This window comes from Asparagus officinalis, chromosome 2 (assembly GCF_001876935.1).
Source record: "Asparagus officinalis chromosome 2, Aspof.V1, whole genome shotgun sequence".
Lineage (NCBI taxonomy): Eukaryota > Viridiplantae > Streptophyta > Magnoliopsida > Asparagales > Asparagaceae > Asparagus > Asparagus officinalis.
In genome coordinates this window covers 10,132,977-10,147,291 of record NC_033795.1, presented here as the reverse complement: position 1 = coordinate 10,147,291, position 14,315 = coordinate 10,132,977, and the positions used below count along the sequence as shown (strand labels likewise).

The 14,315-nt window shown below is 30.2% G+C and overlaps 1 protein-coding gene across 3 annotated transcripts; it reads left to right on the top strand.

The window, feature by feature from the left end:
* On the top strand, nucleotides 1,877-12,817 carry LOC109830208 (MADS-box transcription factor 26-like). Of its 3 annotated transcripts, none has more exons than XM_020397401.1 (7): nucleotides 1,877-2,938; nucleotides 3,027-3,108; nucleotides 9,346-9,407; nucleotides 11,613-11,715; nucleotides 11,813-11,854; nucleotides 12,093-12,134; nucleotides 12,231-12,817. In XM_020397401.1, the coding sequence occupies exons 1-7, from the start codon at nucleotides 2,757-2,759 to the stop codon at nucleotides 12,327-12,329; spliced, it is 612 nt and encodes a 203-aa protein (XP_020252990.1). In that variant the 5' UTR covers nucleotides 1,877-2,756; the 3' UTR covers nucleotides 12,330-12,817. The 3 variants fall into 3 exon arrangements, with proteins under 3 accessions (XP_020252990.1, XP_020252989.1, XP_020252991.1); XM_020397400.1 differs by having other exon boundaries at nucleotides 11,810-11,854; XM_020397402.1 differs by lacking the exons at nucleotides 1,877-2,938; nucleotides 3,027-3,108 and adding an exon at nucleotides 9,100-9,258 and having other exon boundaries at nucleotides 11,810-11,854.

The following is a 14,315-nucleotide window of genomic DNA, read 5'->3' as shown; positions in this document are numbered from 1 at the left end:
CAAATCTAATATTAACTTTTTTTTAAAATAAAAGAAAGCTACTGTGAACTTTTTCCCACTAAACTACCATGCCTAACGATAGTTAAGGTAGAGTGTCATGCACATCTCACGTGACATGTTTTGGAAAAAAGAATTCCCTTATGTACTTTATATATCTTTTATGTTACGGTACCCTCTCCTTTTTTCAAGCATACTTGAAACCTTCCAAGCTGTCAATGACATTAGCAACAAAGTCCAATAGTTCATGGTATTTTTTCTACAAGTTTGAAAGTTCGTGATATATTTCTTTAATAAAGAAGTTTATGGTAGTATTGAGCTAAACCCCCAAAGTTTATGGTATTTTTATGAAGTTTACTCTAATTTTAAATGAGGAATTCGACTTCGATCTGTGACTTCTAGGTGTCTAATTTACAGAACCAGACAGAAGTAACTCCTCTAGGGATTAAAGGCTTTGTACATTCTCATGGAACTTTTACAATCAATAAGCTTATCAAGAAGCATCCTTATACAGCTTAATGAAACCATTAATATATCCTATGATGGAAGTATGCTTATTGGTTCGCTAAGGTTAGATGGTTGGCGGTGATCTTTAGGATAAGAGAACTTTCAGCTAGAGATATTATGCACTCAATGTTGCCATGACATGGTAGGCTCATGCATAAAGTTGCTTTCTCATAGTAGAGGGTTGACATTTATTCTGATCATGAGTTGGTTAAAAATACCGACCAACCATATACAGTTTATGTCAAATTGCCAATGGACATAATGCTTGGTTAAATATGAAAGCGCACCTGATGAATGGCCAACGTGGCCAACTTTAGCTGTTTTTATTTATTATAGTATTCTTCCAACTATCATATGTTCTATCATATTAATATATCATATTTTATTGTATGATATTACTAACTCAAATTATTATAGATATTCTTCCAACTATCATATGTTCTGTCATATTAATGTATCATATTTTATTGTATGATAGTACTAATTCAAATTAGCATTGTATACTGGAAAGAAGGAAAACAAGGGGGGGAAAGAGAAACTAGGATATAAGTTGTCAGATAAATTATAATTTCCTAAACACATTAAAAAAACTCATGGAGTTATCTTGCTTCTGACTGGATTAGTAACTGTGAACTATACAAAATGATAGTACTAATCCTTATAGCATTCAATTATTATAGTTTTCTTCCAACTATCATATGTTCCATCACATTAATATATCATATATTGGAAAGAAGAAAAATAAGGAAAAAAAACAGAAACTAGGATATTAAGATAAATTATAATATGTTAAACACACTAAAAAAAACTCATGGAGTATCTTGCTTCTGACTGGATTAGCAACTGTGAACTATTCATTAAAATGGGCCTTTCTTTTTTGATCATGCAAGTCACTTTTTGCGCTTCCAAATTGAAGTAAATTATGCTTCCAGATTCATATACATCTTTCAACAATATATCATATATGTCACGAAGCTAATGCAAAAGTTAGTAATTTCTCTTTTCAGATCAGTATATATCCTACAGATAATACTAAATTCTTCTAGAAACAATTAAATAAAAGTCCTCTGGCAAACAAAAATGAAACAGAGGCACCTTAGGATGGAGAAAATCTCACCACTTAGTTGATGGCCACTTACTAGCCAACACCAAATGCATGTTTTACCAAAGTCCCATGAACCCTCAAATCAACAGCATTATATTTTAAGGAGAAGTGAGGGAACCTTATCATGCTTATAGCATAACCCACAAGCATCCACATTGCATCATCAGGAGACATCTCCCTTGTCCCTGGATTTGATAAGATGATGGACACTTGAGCAATCAGAAAAGAAATGTGTGTAATATGCTAATTCTCTTCAGAGACCTAGAGACATGTAAGTTTTTTTAAAAAAAAATAAATTAAACTAATATGGAAAATAATGTCAATCAGTGGAACATGAGTATTATGAAGCAATGATAACGAGGTATAAGAAAGGATGCATCAACAACAGGATAGATGTCCCGTTAAGGTTCTCGAAATTGAAGACTGCAAGAAGCAAGAGAAAACTTTTGAAACTTGGAAGGATAATTAGGATTAAAAGATCGAAGGTTGTCAGTGCATAAAAAAGAAAAAAAAATTATCTATTGTGTTTCACTTTCTGAACTGGAAAGACCTGAAAGAATCTCAATAACTGTCTTCATTCCAGTTCATCAGCTTATTTCTTCTAGGACTAGAACCTCTTCCATTGGTTATCTAGATTTAAAGTTACTGAAAAGATTTTTCTTTTATGCACTCTGCTTAGCGATCAGATTTTCAAATATAAAAGTCCTCATTCCAATCACAAAGGATAAATAAAGTATCAGATATGAAATCACTTCAGACACTAAGCATTTTAAGTCACTATGAGTAAAGAACAGGATCCCTTTAAGCTGCCATGCTCCTTGACAAAAACATAGGCATGCTAATCAAAGGCCTACGACCTAGGATAAGGGCCCCAAGGGTGGTCATGCCTGTGATTAAATTGTATAAATGATAGCCTTATTGATGTGTAAAGGTTGTCAAGTAATTATTCTTTACAAGAGAGACTCCTACATGAAGCTCCAACTCACTCAAGGAGTTATTACCTTTGTAGGTGAGCAAAGACAGAAGAGAGCAGAAGCTCTGAGAAATACAACAACCTCAAAGCTAGTCTAAACTAGTGGGAGGTTGTCTGCTTGAATAGAACAAAGCAAATATATCTATCTATATATAGATAGATAGATATCAAGAAATGCCACGAGGGAAGGTGCAATTAAGGCGTATTCAGAATCCTGTTCATCGACAGGTTACCTTTTGTAAGCGCAGAGCTGGATTACTCAAGAAGGCTAAGGAATTGTCAGTATTGTGTGACGCGGACATTGGAATTATTATTTACTCTGCTCAAGGCAAGCTTTTTGAGCTAGCCACAAACGGGTATGTTCCTGATTCTCTTTCTTCATGTGTAGCCTAAAATTCTCTTTTGTCACAAACTTTTACTTCTTTTTCTTCCATGGTTGTGAAGTGCCATGCAAGATTTGATCCAGAGATACACGGGCACACGTGGAGAATTTCAAGTTGAAGGTGGTGAAGCTAGTCAACCTCAGGTCTGTTTTAAAACTTTCATTCTATAGGCAGAGTAGGATGGTTCATGCTGCAAATTACTAGCAAGACTAGTATGCAGTATATGTAGCTACAAATATATAAAGGGAGAAGGTCAGATGATGATGATGACGGTAATGATGATGACGATGACACTGACTACTGTTACTGCTACATCATATTCAGAATTGCCCTTATGTATGGAAACCAAGTTGTAGGACAGAGATTAAAATTATACATTAGCTATTTAAGCACAAGGGAGGTAGAAGTGAAGAAAGGAATAATCAAATGGGTAAAAGTATCCTCTTGACATTGCATATGATATTTGTTTTCTTTCCTTTAGTGGGATTTTTTTTTGTTGTTGCTTATAGTTAGCCATTGCCCCTTTGATGGAGCTTCATATAGGAGAGAGGAACCAGTAAAGACATGCATACATGCATACATGTGCGTGAGAGAGGAACCAGTAAAGACAGCAAACGAAATTAGGCAATATATAGATGTACTTCAGAAGGTAAATGGCTATGAAAGATCCAAGTCTGCTTTGTGTCTGCATCTATAAGTGTGAATATGGATAGTAGTAATTGGTATCTAAAAGAAATATTCAAAATATTTCCATGTCGACCTCGCTTATAAATGTAGTGGATGCTGATATTTTGATTTTCACTCTATTAATAAATAAAATAATCTACATTATGTGCTACATTTTCTTGTGTTTTTCCAGCGTTATGTTATGCATTATTATTATTATTATCTAACGATTAATAAATAAAATAATCTACATTATGTGCTACATTTTCTTGTGTTTTTCCAGCGTTATGTTATGCATTATTATTATTATTATCTAACGATTAATAAATAAAATAATCTACATTATGTGCTACATTTTCTTGTGTTTTTCCAGCGTTATGTTATGCATTATTATTATTATTATCTAACGATTAATAAATAAAATAATCTACATTATGTGCTACATTTTCTTGTGTTTTTCCAGCGTTATGTTATGCATTATTATTATTATTATCTAACGATTAATAAATAAAATAATCTACATTATGTGCTACATTTTCTTGTGTTTTTCCAGCGTTATGTTATGCATTATTATTATTATTATCTAACGATTAATAAATAAAATAATCTACATTATGTGCTACATTTTCTTGTGTTTTTCCAGCGTTATGTTATGCATTATTATTATTATTATCTAACGATTAATAAATAAAATAATCTACATTATGTGCTACATTTTCTTGTGTTTTTCCAGCGTTATGTTATGCATTATTATTATTATTATCTAACGATTAATAAATAAAATAATCTACATTATGTGCTACATTTTCTTGTGTTTTTCCAGCGTTATGTTATGCATTATTATTATTATTATCTAACGATTAATAAATAAAATAATCTACATTATGTGCTACATTTTCTTGTGTTTTTCCAGCGTTATGTTATGCATTATTATTATTATTATCTAACGATTAATAAATAAAATAATCTACATTATGTGCTACATTTTCTTGTGTTTTTCCAGCGTTATGTTATGCATTATTATTATTATTATCTAACGATTAATAAATAAAATAATCTACATTATGTGCTACATTTTCTTGTGTTTTTCCAGCGTTATGTTATGCATTATTATTATTATTATCTAACGATTAATAAATAAAATAATCTACATTATGTGCTACATTTTCTTGTGTTTTTCCAGCGTTATGTTATGCATTATTATTATTATTATCTAACGATTAATAAATAAAATAATCTACATTATGTGCTACATTTTCTTGTGTTTTTCCAGCGTTATGTTATGCATTATTATTATTATTATCTAACGATTAATAAATAAAATAATCTACATTATGTGCTACATTTTCTTGTGTTTTTCCAGCGTTATGTTATGCATTATTATTATTATTATCTAACGATTAATAAATAAAATAATCTACATTATGTGCTACATTTTCTTGTGTTTTTCCAGCGTTATGTTATGCATTATTATTATTATTATCTAACGATTAATAAATAAAATAATCTACATTATGTGCTACATTTTCTTGTGTTTTTCCAGCGTTATGTTATGCATTATTATTATTATTATCTAACGATTAATAAATAAAATAATCTACATTATGTGCTACATTTTCTTGTGTTTTTCCAGCGTTATGTTATGCATTATTATTATTATTATCTAACGATTAATAAATAAAATAATCTACATTATGTGCTACATTTTCTTGTGTTTTTCCAGCGTTATGTTATGCATTATTATTATTATTATCTAACGATTAATAAATAAAATAATCTACATTATGTGCTACATTTTCTTGTGTTTTTCCAGCGTTATGTTATGCATTATTATTATTATTATCTAACGATTAATAAATAAAATAATCTACATTATGTGCTACATTTTCTTGTGTTTTTCCAGCGTTATGTTATGCATTATTATTATTATTATCTAACGATTAATAAATAAAATAATCTACATTATGTGCTACATTTTCTTGTGTTTTTCCAGCGTTATGTTATGCATTATTATTATTATTATCTAACGATTAATAAATAAAATAATCTACATTATGTGCTACATTTTCTTGTGTTTTTCCAGCGTTATGTTATGCATTATTATTATTATTATCTAACGATTAATAAATAAAATAATCTACATTATGTGCTACATTTTCTTGTGTTTTTCCAGCGTTATGTTATGCATTATTATTATTATTATCTAACGATTAATAAATAAAATAATCTACATTATGTGCTACATTTTCTTGTGTTTTTCCAGCGTTATGTTATGCATTATTATTATTATTATCTAACGATTAATAAATAAAATAATCTACATTATGTGCTACATTTTCTTGTGTTTTTCCAGCGTTATGTTATGCATTATTATTATTATTATCTAACGATTAATAAATAAAATAATCTACATTATGTGCTACATTTTCTTGTGTTTTTCCAGCGTTATGTTATGCATTATTATTATTATTATCTAACGATTAATAAATAAAATAATCTACATTATGTGCTACATTTTCTTGTGTTTTTCCAGCGTTATGTTATGCATTATTATTATTATTATCTAACGATTAATAAATAAAATAATCTACATTATGTGCTACATTTTCTTGTGTTTTTCCAGCGTTATGTTATGCATTATTATTATTATTATCTAACGATTAATAAATAAAATAATCTACATTATGTGCTACATTTTCTTGTGTTTTTCCAGCGTTATGTTATGCATTATTATTATTATTATCTAACGATTAATAAATAAAATAATCTACATTATGTGCTACATTTTCTTGTGTTTTTCCAGCGTTATGTTATGCATTATTATTATTATTATCTAACGATTAATAAATAAAATAATCTACATTATGTGCTACATTTTCTTGTGTTTTTCCAGCGTTATGTTATGCATTATTATTATTATTATCTAACGATTAATAAATAAAATAATCTACATTATGTGCTACATTTTCTTGTGTTTTTCCAGCGTTATGTTATGCATTATTATTATTATTATCTAACGATTAATAAATAAAATAATCTACATTATGTGCTACATTTTCTTGTGTTTTTCCAGCGTTATGTTATGCATTATTATTATTATTATCTAACGATTAATAAATAAAATAATCTACATTATGTGCTACATTTTCTTGTGTTTTTCCAGCGTTATGTTATGCATTATTATTATTATTATCTAACGATTAATAAATAAAATAATCTACATTATGTGCTACATTTTCTTGTGTTTTTCCAGCGTTATGTTATGCATTATTATTATTATTATCTAACGATTAATAAATAAAATAATCTACATTATGTGCTACATTTTCTTGTGTTTTTCCAGCGTTATGTTATGCATTATTATTATTATTATCTAACGATTAATAAATAAAATAATCTACATTATGTGCTACATTTTCTTGTGTTTTTCCAGCGTTATGTTATGCATTATTATTATTATTATCTAACGATTAATAAATAAAATAATCTACATTATGTGCTACATTTTCTTGTGTTTTTCCAGCGTTATGTTATGCATTATCATTATTATTATTATTATTAGTATTATTATTATTATTATTATTATTATTATTATTATTATTATTATTATTATTATTAATATTATTATTATTATATCTATGAAATATATAAATAATTAATAAAAAACAATCTACGTTATGTGTAACATTTTCTTGTGTTTTTTCCAGCGTTATGTTCTGTGTTATTATTATTATTATTACTAATGGTTATGAGGTGGTGACTCATTTAGAAAAATAAGCTCCTAAGAATAGAGGTGAGGTCCACACCTTTTAATGTGACTAGCAAGATGGGCCTCATCACATGGTTGTCTCCTGATAATTGAAAGTTATCAAATTTTGAGAATGCAAAAAAGGAAATCAAAAGTTTTAACATGAGTATTCTCTTTTATGTATACACCTCATACCCATTTTTCCTATATATATATACATGGAAAACATGAGTATGATACACTACTCATAAAAGAGAATACTCATGTTAAACATTTGATTTCCTTTTTTGCCCTCTCAAAATTTGATAACTTGCAATTATAATATTAATTGTAGTTAAACTTTAAGTAGTTATCCAAAACATCTTATTAATTATGGACCTCCTCACTTTCCCACATATTTAGGCATTCACTAAAACTAGTGTGAACACCGTGTGCAAAGCACGGCATATCTTTTTTCTCCGCTACAGTAATCCCTGTTTAAATGCTACAGTAATTTTTTTGCAGTGTTGTAGTATCCCGCCTCTGCTATAGTATTAAAGTGTTTTTACGACATCTCGTGTATTACAGTAATATTTTTTCAAAAATGATACAATATCTCGTTTTCTCGTTTGCTACAGTAATAATACTATAGTAAATGTTGTTGTTGCATTTACTGTAGAATGAATAGTGAATCTTGAGTTCTCCCATTTATATAGAGGAGTAGATGTACTTAATATAAATACTTCATAATGATAAGAAAAATTATAAAAATAAATTATAATTTATATAAATAATTGTTAATCATAATAAAATAGTATAAAATCATCAGTGTCATAAAATATTTTATAAAATGACTATAAATGGTTTATTAAATAATATATTATTAAAATGATTTATAAATTATAACAAAATATTACTGTAAATAAAATAATAAACTATTAAACATTCTTAAAAATATATTATTGAATAAATAATACGTAAAATATTGTTAATATTTAATAGTAAAATAATATAATTATTGTAATATTATAGCCTAACTACGAATTACACTATTATTTAATACATTATAATGAATAATAGTATTATAATTATCCTATATATAAATATTTGAAATAAGAATAGTTATAAATAGCATATAATTTATTACAATTATTCCACGTTATAGTTAAAAATATTTATAATACATATTATAATATTAAATAAATATTTATTTTTTTATAAATATCTAAATAAATTATGATAAATTTATAATAAGTATCTAAAATAGAAAAATTACTCATACAATTCTTTATACACAACCTTATTTATTAATATAAAATTTTATATTATTACAAAAGTCACTTCATAATTTTGCACTCGGAAAAAGAATTCAAAACAAAAAAATAGTATGTCCACAGGCAAAGCACATGCATTATACTAGTATATATAAACTAACGATAATGTAGAACATAACATTGGAAAAAACACAAGAAAATGTAACACATAAGATTATTTTTTATCAATTATTTAGATATTTCATAAAATCAAAACTATTCATAATGCCTTTAATGATCAAATTAGGACGTGTGGCGATACCTCCATCATCCAAATCAATATCATGGTAGCTGAAATAACTTCCCAATTGAATTCCCCGATCCTAATTTCATTCGAGTGAAAACCCATAGCCATCCCTCGACCCCATCTCCTCCCCCTCCACCTCCACCTCCTCTCACTCTATCAAAGAAGAAACCTCTCGATTTCTTCATCTCTCACTTATTCGATGAAGACGAAGCTTCTTGCTGATGACAAGGGTCTTCTCATCCTCTATCCCTATCAAAAACAAGACTCCTCTCTGGTTCCTCAGCTCCCATGTCTCCTCTCGCCGATAAAGAAAATCCTAACCCCATCTCTGCATCTTGTGGTATCACTTATATAAAATAGGTTGAGCAACTAGTTTATACAACCTGCAATACTAGATTTAAGTGTGACTGTGACTTCATATTTGCAGGAAATGCAACACGAGATATCAATGTTGAAAGATGAAATAGATTTTCTGCAGAAGGGCCTGAGGTAATCTTCATTACCTAATACATCCAACGCCTGTAGCACAAATAGAATTCACGAGTTATGCATGTATCCTCTTACGTGTGTGTGTGTGTGTGTGTATGTTTTCATGTATTTATTCAATTTTCTGGGCAGGTTTGAGTGTTAAAGGCATAGTTTTATAGTATATGCAGAATTAGAGACTTTACCTGGTCTCTGGAACTGTTTAATAGTATTGCAAAAAGATAAAGTAAAGAGACATCCATACAATTGAAGAAAAAGGAAAACAGCATTTAAAGTAGTTTACCATCACTAAGAAAGCACTATCCATCAACTAATTTAAAAAAAAAGCAGGTGCTCTTACACAGCCTTGGATCTCAAAAAAACATAAATCTAGTCATGAAAACTGACACTGATTTTCTGAGAAGTAATGAAGAAGTAATGAAGCATAACTATAAGGATTGTCCATTCTTCTTTCCTTGCCTCTCTGTATGAAGCATGTTTTTGTAGGGTTGACCAAATCAACCAAGCGCCCATGTGTAAAATAAGAAAAGAATGGGTGATAATGGGCCATTAGTGGAGAATTAATGGGCTCATTATGGGTATTAAGTTAAGACTGTAAACGGCTTTAATTTGTAGTTGACAGAATAAAGAGTACAATGATTAAGAATTGAAATCCCTTACACCGGAGCCCCCAAAAAACCCATTTTCTCTCTTGTAGTTGAAACAGCATGATACTTCAATAAGGAACTTTACCCCTTTCAGACATGTATAAATAGCCTGATAATGGCAGTTCTGTGTCAAATATATTCATTGACATACCCTAAATGTATAGCTTAGAATATTAGATGGATCAGATCCTATCTGGGACTAAGAAATTAATTGATTTAAATGATGCCCATTATTCAATTAGGCTTGCTAATATTTTTACATTAATTTCCTTCTTTGTAAGTGATCAAGCCTAATCTACTTTGTCACCAGCCTAGATGTAACTCATAAATGACTTGCAGATATACGCAGAATAATAGCACATCCGAGAATTTCCAAGTTAATTGATTAATTCAAGAAATAGTGTGTGAATTTCACGAACAAAAAATTATAGTTAAACATGGCATATTTGTACTTGAAGCTACTTGAACAATACAAAAATGGAGTCTATTAACCAACCATTCTTGATCAGCTTCTTTTGGGAAGAATTCTTATTTATATAGAGTATCTGTTTCTTTTTGGGAAGAATTATTATTTATAGAGTATCTTCCTAGAGAATCCCCAACTTCAAATCCCTTTAGATAAAAAAAACCCATCAAAGCTTCATCGTATGTTCTTCTTGTCCACCTAGTAACCTTTGTCATTGACATCTTTGTGTAAACTTCAGTACGAATATTGTATAAGCTTCAATATTAATACAAATATATGTTTACAAAATTCATGACTATATCTTTAAAAGTTCTATACAATACAACAGCAACACTAACAACAAACCATTTGTTCAGGACTTTTTGAATTGGCTTCATGAATTGTTTCATTGAGCCCCATTAAGGGATATCTTCTTGATTAAAAGCTTAAAACCTCCCTCCCTCTCCATCTCTGATATTCTCCGAAATAAGTTCAAACAATGTCACCAACAGTAGGAGATAAACTTTGGAATAGGTGAGGAGACCCCCCATTTGTTTCTCAAAATATTAATAGCCAGATTGCATAGACTTTGCTAAAAGTCAAATAATAGCTGAAATAAAATAAATTTGGTTAAAGCAGGAACAATCTATTCAACTAGCAATTTCCATTTTTTTTCTTACCCATTGCCGCTCACTCTGACACCATAATATGCATAGTGTGTACCTTTTTTCAATCTAAGTGTCACTCTAGTGTTCAACTTTTTTTCATAGGAGTGCAAATTTCTTAAGAATTAGTTTTGAAGAGACATGCATACGTGAAATGGAATACATCCTATAGAGGGTTCTTAATATGAAAATCATATAGGGAGGACAGCAATGGTGACTAGTGTCCCATAAACCAATTTGTAGTATTACTGCAGTCATTATCAGTATAACAAGAAAACTAAATCAGTGCAATCAGGCTACTGTACCAATGCAATCACCAACTTTAAAATAAACACCAAACACTTCCCACAATCTCATTACTCCCTATATGATTTTCCACTGATGACCATTTATAGGATTTGTTTCCCAAATATAAGCATGTTTCCTGGTCTGATGAATTAAATGGTAGCAGGTACATGTTTGGACAGGGAACAGTAGGACATATGACACTGGATGAATTGCAAACCCTTGAAAGGCATCTTGAAATATGGATGTATCACATTCGCTCAACAAAGGTAAATAACTCTGACGTTATTCTTCTACTTCCTCATGTACTTGATCATAATTTAATACCTACATTAAAGTAACCTCAACACAAATCTCCTCTAGCAGATGCACATCATGTTCCAAGAGATCCAATCGCTGAAAAACAAGGTTAGCTCCAGCATATGAAATATCCCACACCACATGTGTTATCACATAAGATCTCATTTTTCTAACTTTCATAAAACAAAATATAGACATAGGTTTAAAGAAAATGTAATGCTTAAAAAGAACCGATTGAAGGTATTATGGATAAAGACTGTTGGTATCAGTTCTTTCAAAATGTAGCAATAAAGGTGTTGGTTTATCATTACTTACAAGGAATTTAATATTTCTTTCCTTAAAACAGGAGGGCATATTGAAGACTGCCAATGAAATTCTTCAAGAAAAGGTAATGACTTGCTGCTAAATACTCACGAGTCACGATACATGATGGGAGGAGCTACATTATTAAGTTAACTCTTATCCCTCATCTTTCACGGTGCAGATTATAAAACAAAATGGGTTCTTTGATGAAGGCTCGACTACAGGAGACATAGGATATGGATATCCACTAACCATACAGAATGGTATATTCAACTTCTAGAAGCTGCAGTGTAGGTTGCTACTGGTACAGATAATAAAGTATTCCAGAAACTTGTATTTCACTCTTATTTGTCTGGTTGGGTGTGCACTCTTTAGCAACTAATATTCTATACAGTTGTTGCTTTGTCCTAGTAGTACTGTCATTACCTGGATCCTGGAATAGTGGTGACTCAATCTGACTCCTTTGTTCTGTGATAGTTCTCCTCTGTCCTTTTGTAATATTTTGTCACGCAAATGTTAGTTTTCCTTGAGGTGAGACAAGAACCATGATTGTGACTTGTGAGGTCTTGAAGATACTCAATTACAAACAAATTACTGAAATATTGTAATTATCTGATCCAAGATTTATCCTAAGTATTTATTGTCCATGAATGATAACTGCTGAAAGTAACAAGAAATGAACACAGGTGTAGTGAATAAGTAATTTACTGAAGCAAGTTCAGACCCATAAACAGCACAAAAAAGAATGATATTGAAAGGAAAAAAGGAAACTCACACCTAGTTTAGGGAGGCTTGGCTTCGCGAGGAAAAAGAAAAACTTGCATTGCCCTGCATAAAAATAATTTGTCAACCAACTCCTTTATAACCTTTATCGCTCCAACAGCAAAATCTCCAATTACAATGGCAAAAAGATAGCACCTATAGCAACCAAATATAGTAAAAGAATGAAATAGGTGATGCAGAGGGCATCACTACCCACTAACTATTATTATATAAAATTTTTGACACCAAAAATTGATAATTTCTAGGAACAATATTTTTTTACTAGTCGATTTACGTGCGAGAACAGGTGAAGAAACAAATTATTAGAATCAAGTATTATAAATGCCAACAAAATTAATCACATCTGGAGTACCCTTGTTATAGATGCCAACCAAATATGCATCTGAAGTTACTATTACATGTAGGAAACTTCAAACAGTCAAAATTTGGTCCATGCCCATTCATGTCCTGAAAATGTATGAACTATCATTAACCATCTGTATAAATATCAGACAAGTGTGGTGCTCCCTCTTAAGTAAAAGGCTAAGTGGCTAACTTAATAAAACCTTTTACATATCTTCTTAGGCTTTTTGGCTCTGGGCCTCCAAAGTCATCCATATTTATTAACGGTTTTTTTGCATATATACCCCCCAAATCTTTCATATATGCAATATTACCTAAATCTTGGTATTAAATCTGCCCCCGGCCCCACCCACCCACCACCCCCCCCCCCACCCCCCAAAAAAAAATTCTCGGCTTTACTGAGTTTCCCTACCCCTTGAGCAAAGTCAAAATTTTCCGATAATCTTGAATATTTTCCGTTTGGAAACTAAAATTGTTAAGTGGAAGGGGTTAAAATCTCAATATGAGAGAATTGGGAGGCAATTTTGCAAATATAGAATATTTGAGGGGTATATATTTAAAACCCCTTTATTGAAATACCCTGAAATTCTGATATTTACTAAAATGCCCCCAAAATCTTCAAAACTGAGCTAGTATCCCCCCACCCCCACCCCCCAACCCAAAAAAAGAAAATATTCTCAAAATATTTCTTATTATTTGTCAAGTCATCGAGGGGCCTATTAGCTCAAAGTTGAAGGTTTAGGGCATTCTGATAATAACAAATATCAAGATTTGAGCGTCATCTTAACAAATACCAAGGTTTAAGGGGTAGATAAATATGGATGCTTTTGGGGGCATAAAACCAATAAAACCCCAAAAAAATTAACTCAATTTTTCTATCGTTCTTAAATTAACTGAAACTGGAGCAATATAGGCTTACATAATGTAAATAAACTCCTCTTAACACCATTTATCTACGTGAATATAATGCAGAAACCAAGTTTGATCCTGAATAATTAAGCAAGTAATTAAGGCATGAAACAAATTGGCAGAAACTATAATAGCATGCATCAAAGGAATCACCTTTATAGAGCATGGAATGAAACCTTAAAGAAATCCAGTTTGAGCCTATCGACAGAATCAGAGATATCGAGATCAAAGC

Excerpts from the sequence above, each read along its gene's own strand:
- LOC109830208 (XM_020397400.1), top strand. The coding sequence starts at position 2,757 with ATGCCACGAGGGAAGGTGCAATTAAGGCGTATTCAGAATCCTGTTCAT. Across the intron at positions 2,939-3,026 it reads TTTGAGCTAGCCACAAACGG|TGCCATGCAAGATTTGATCC; the intron begins GTATGTTCCTGA and ends ATGGTTGTGAAG. Across the intron at positions 3,109-9,345 it reads GTGAAGCTAGTCAACCTCAG|GAAATGCAACACGAGATATC; the intron begins GTCTGTTTTAAA and ends TCATATTTGCAG.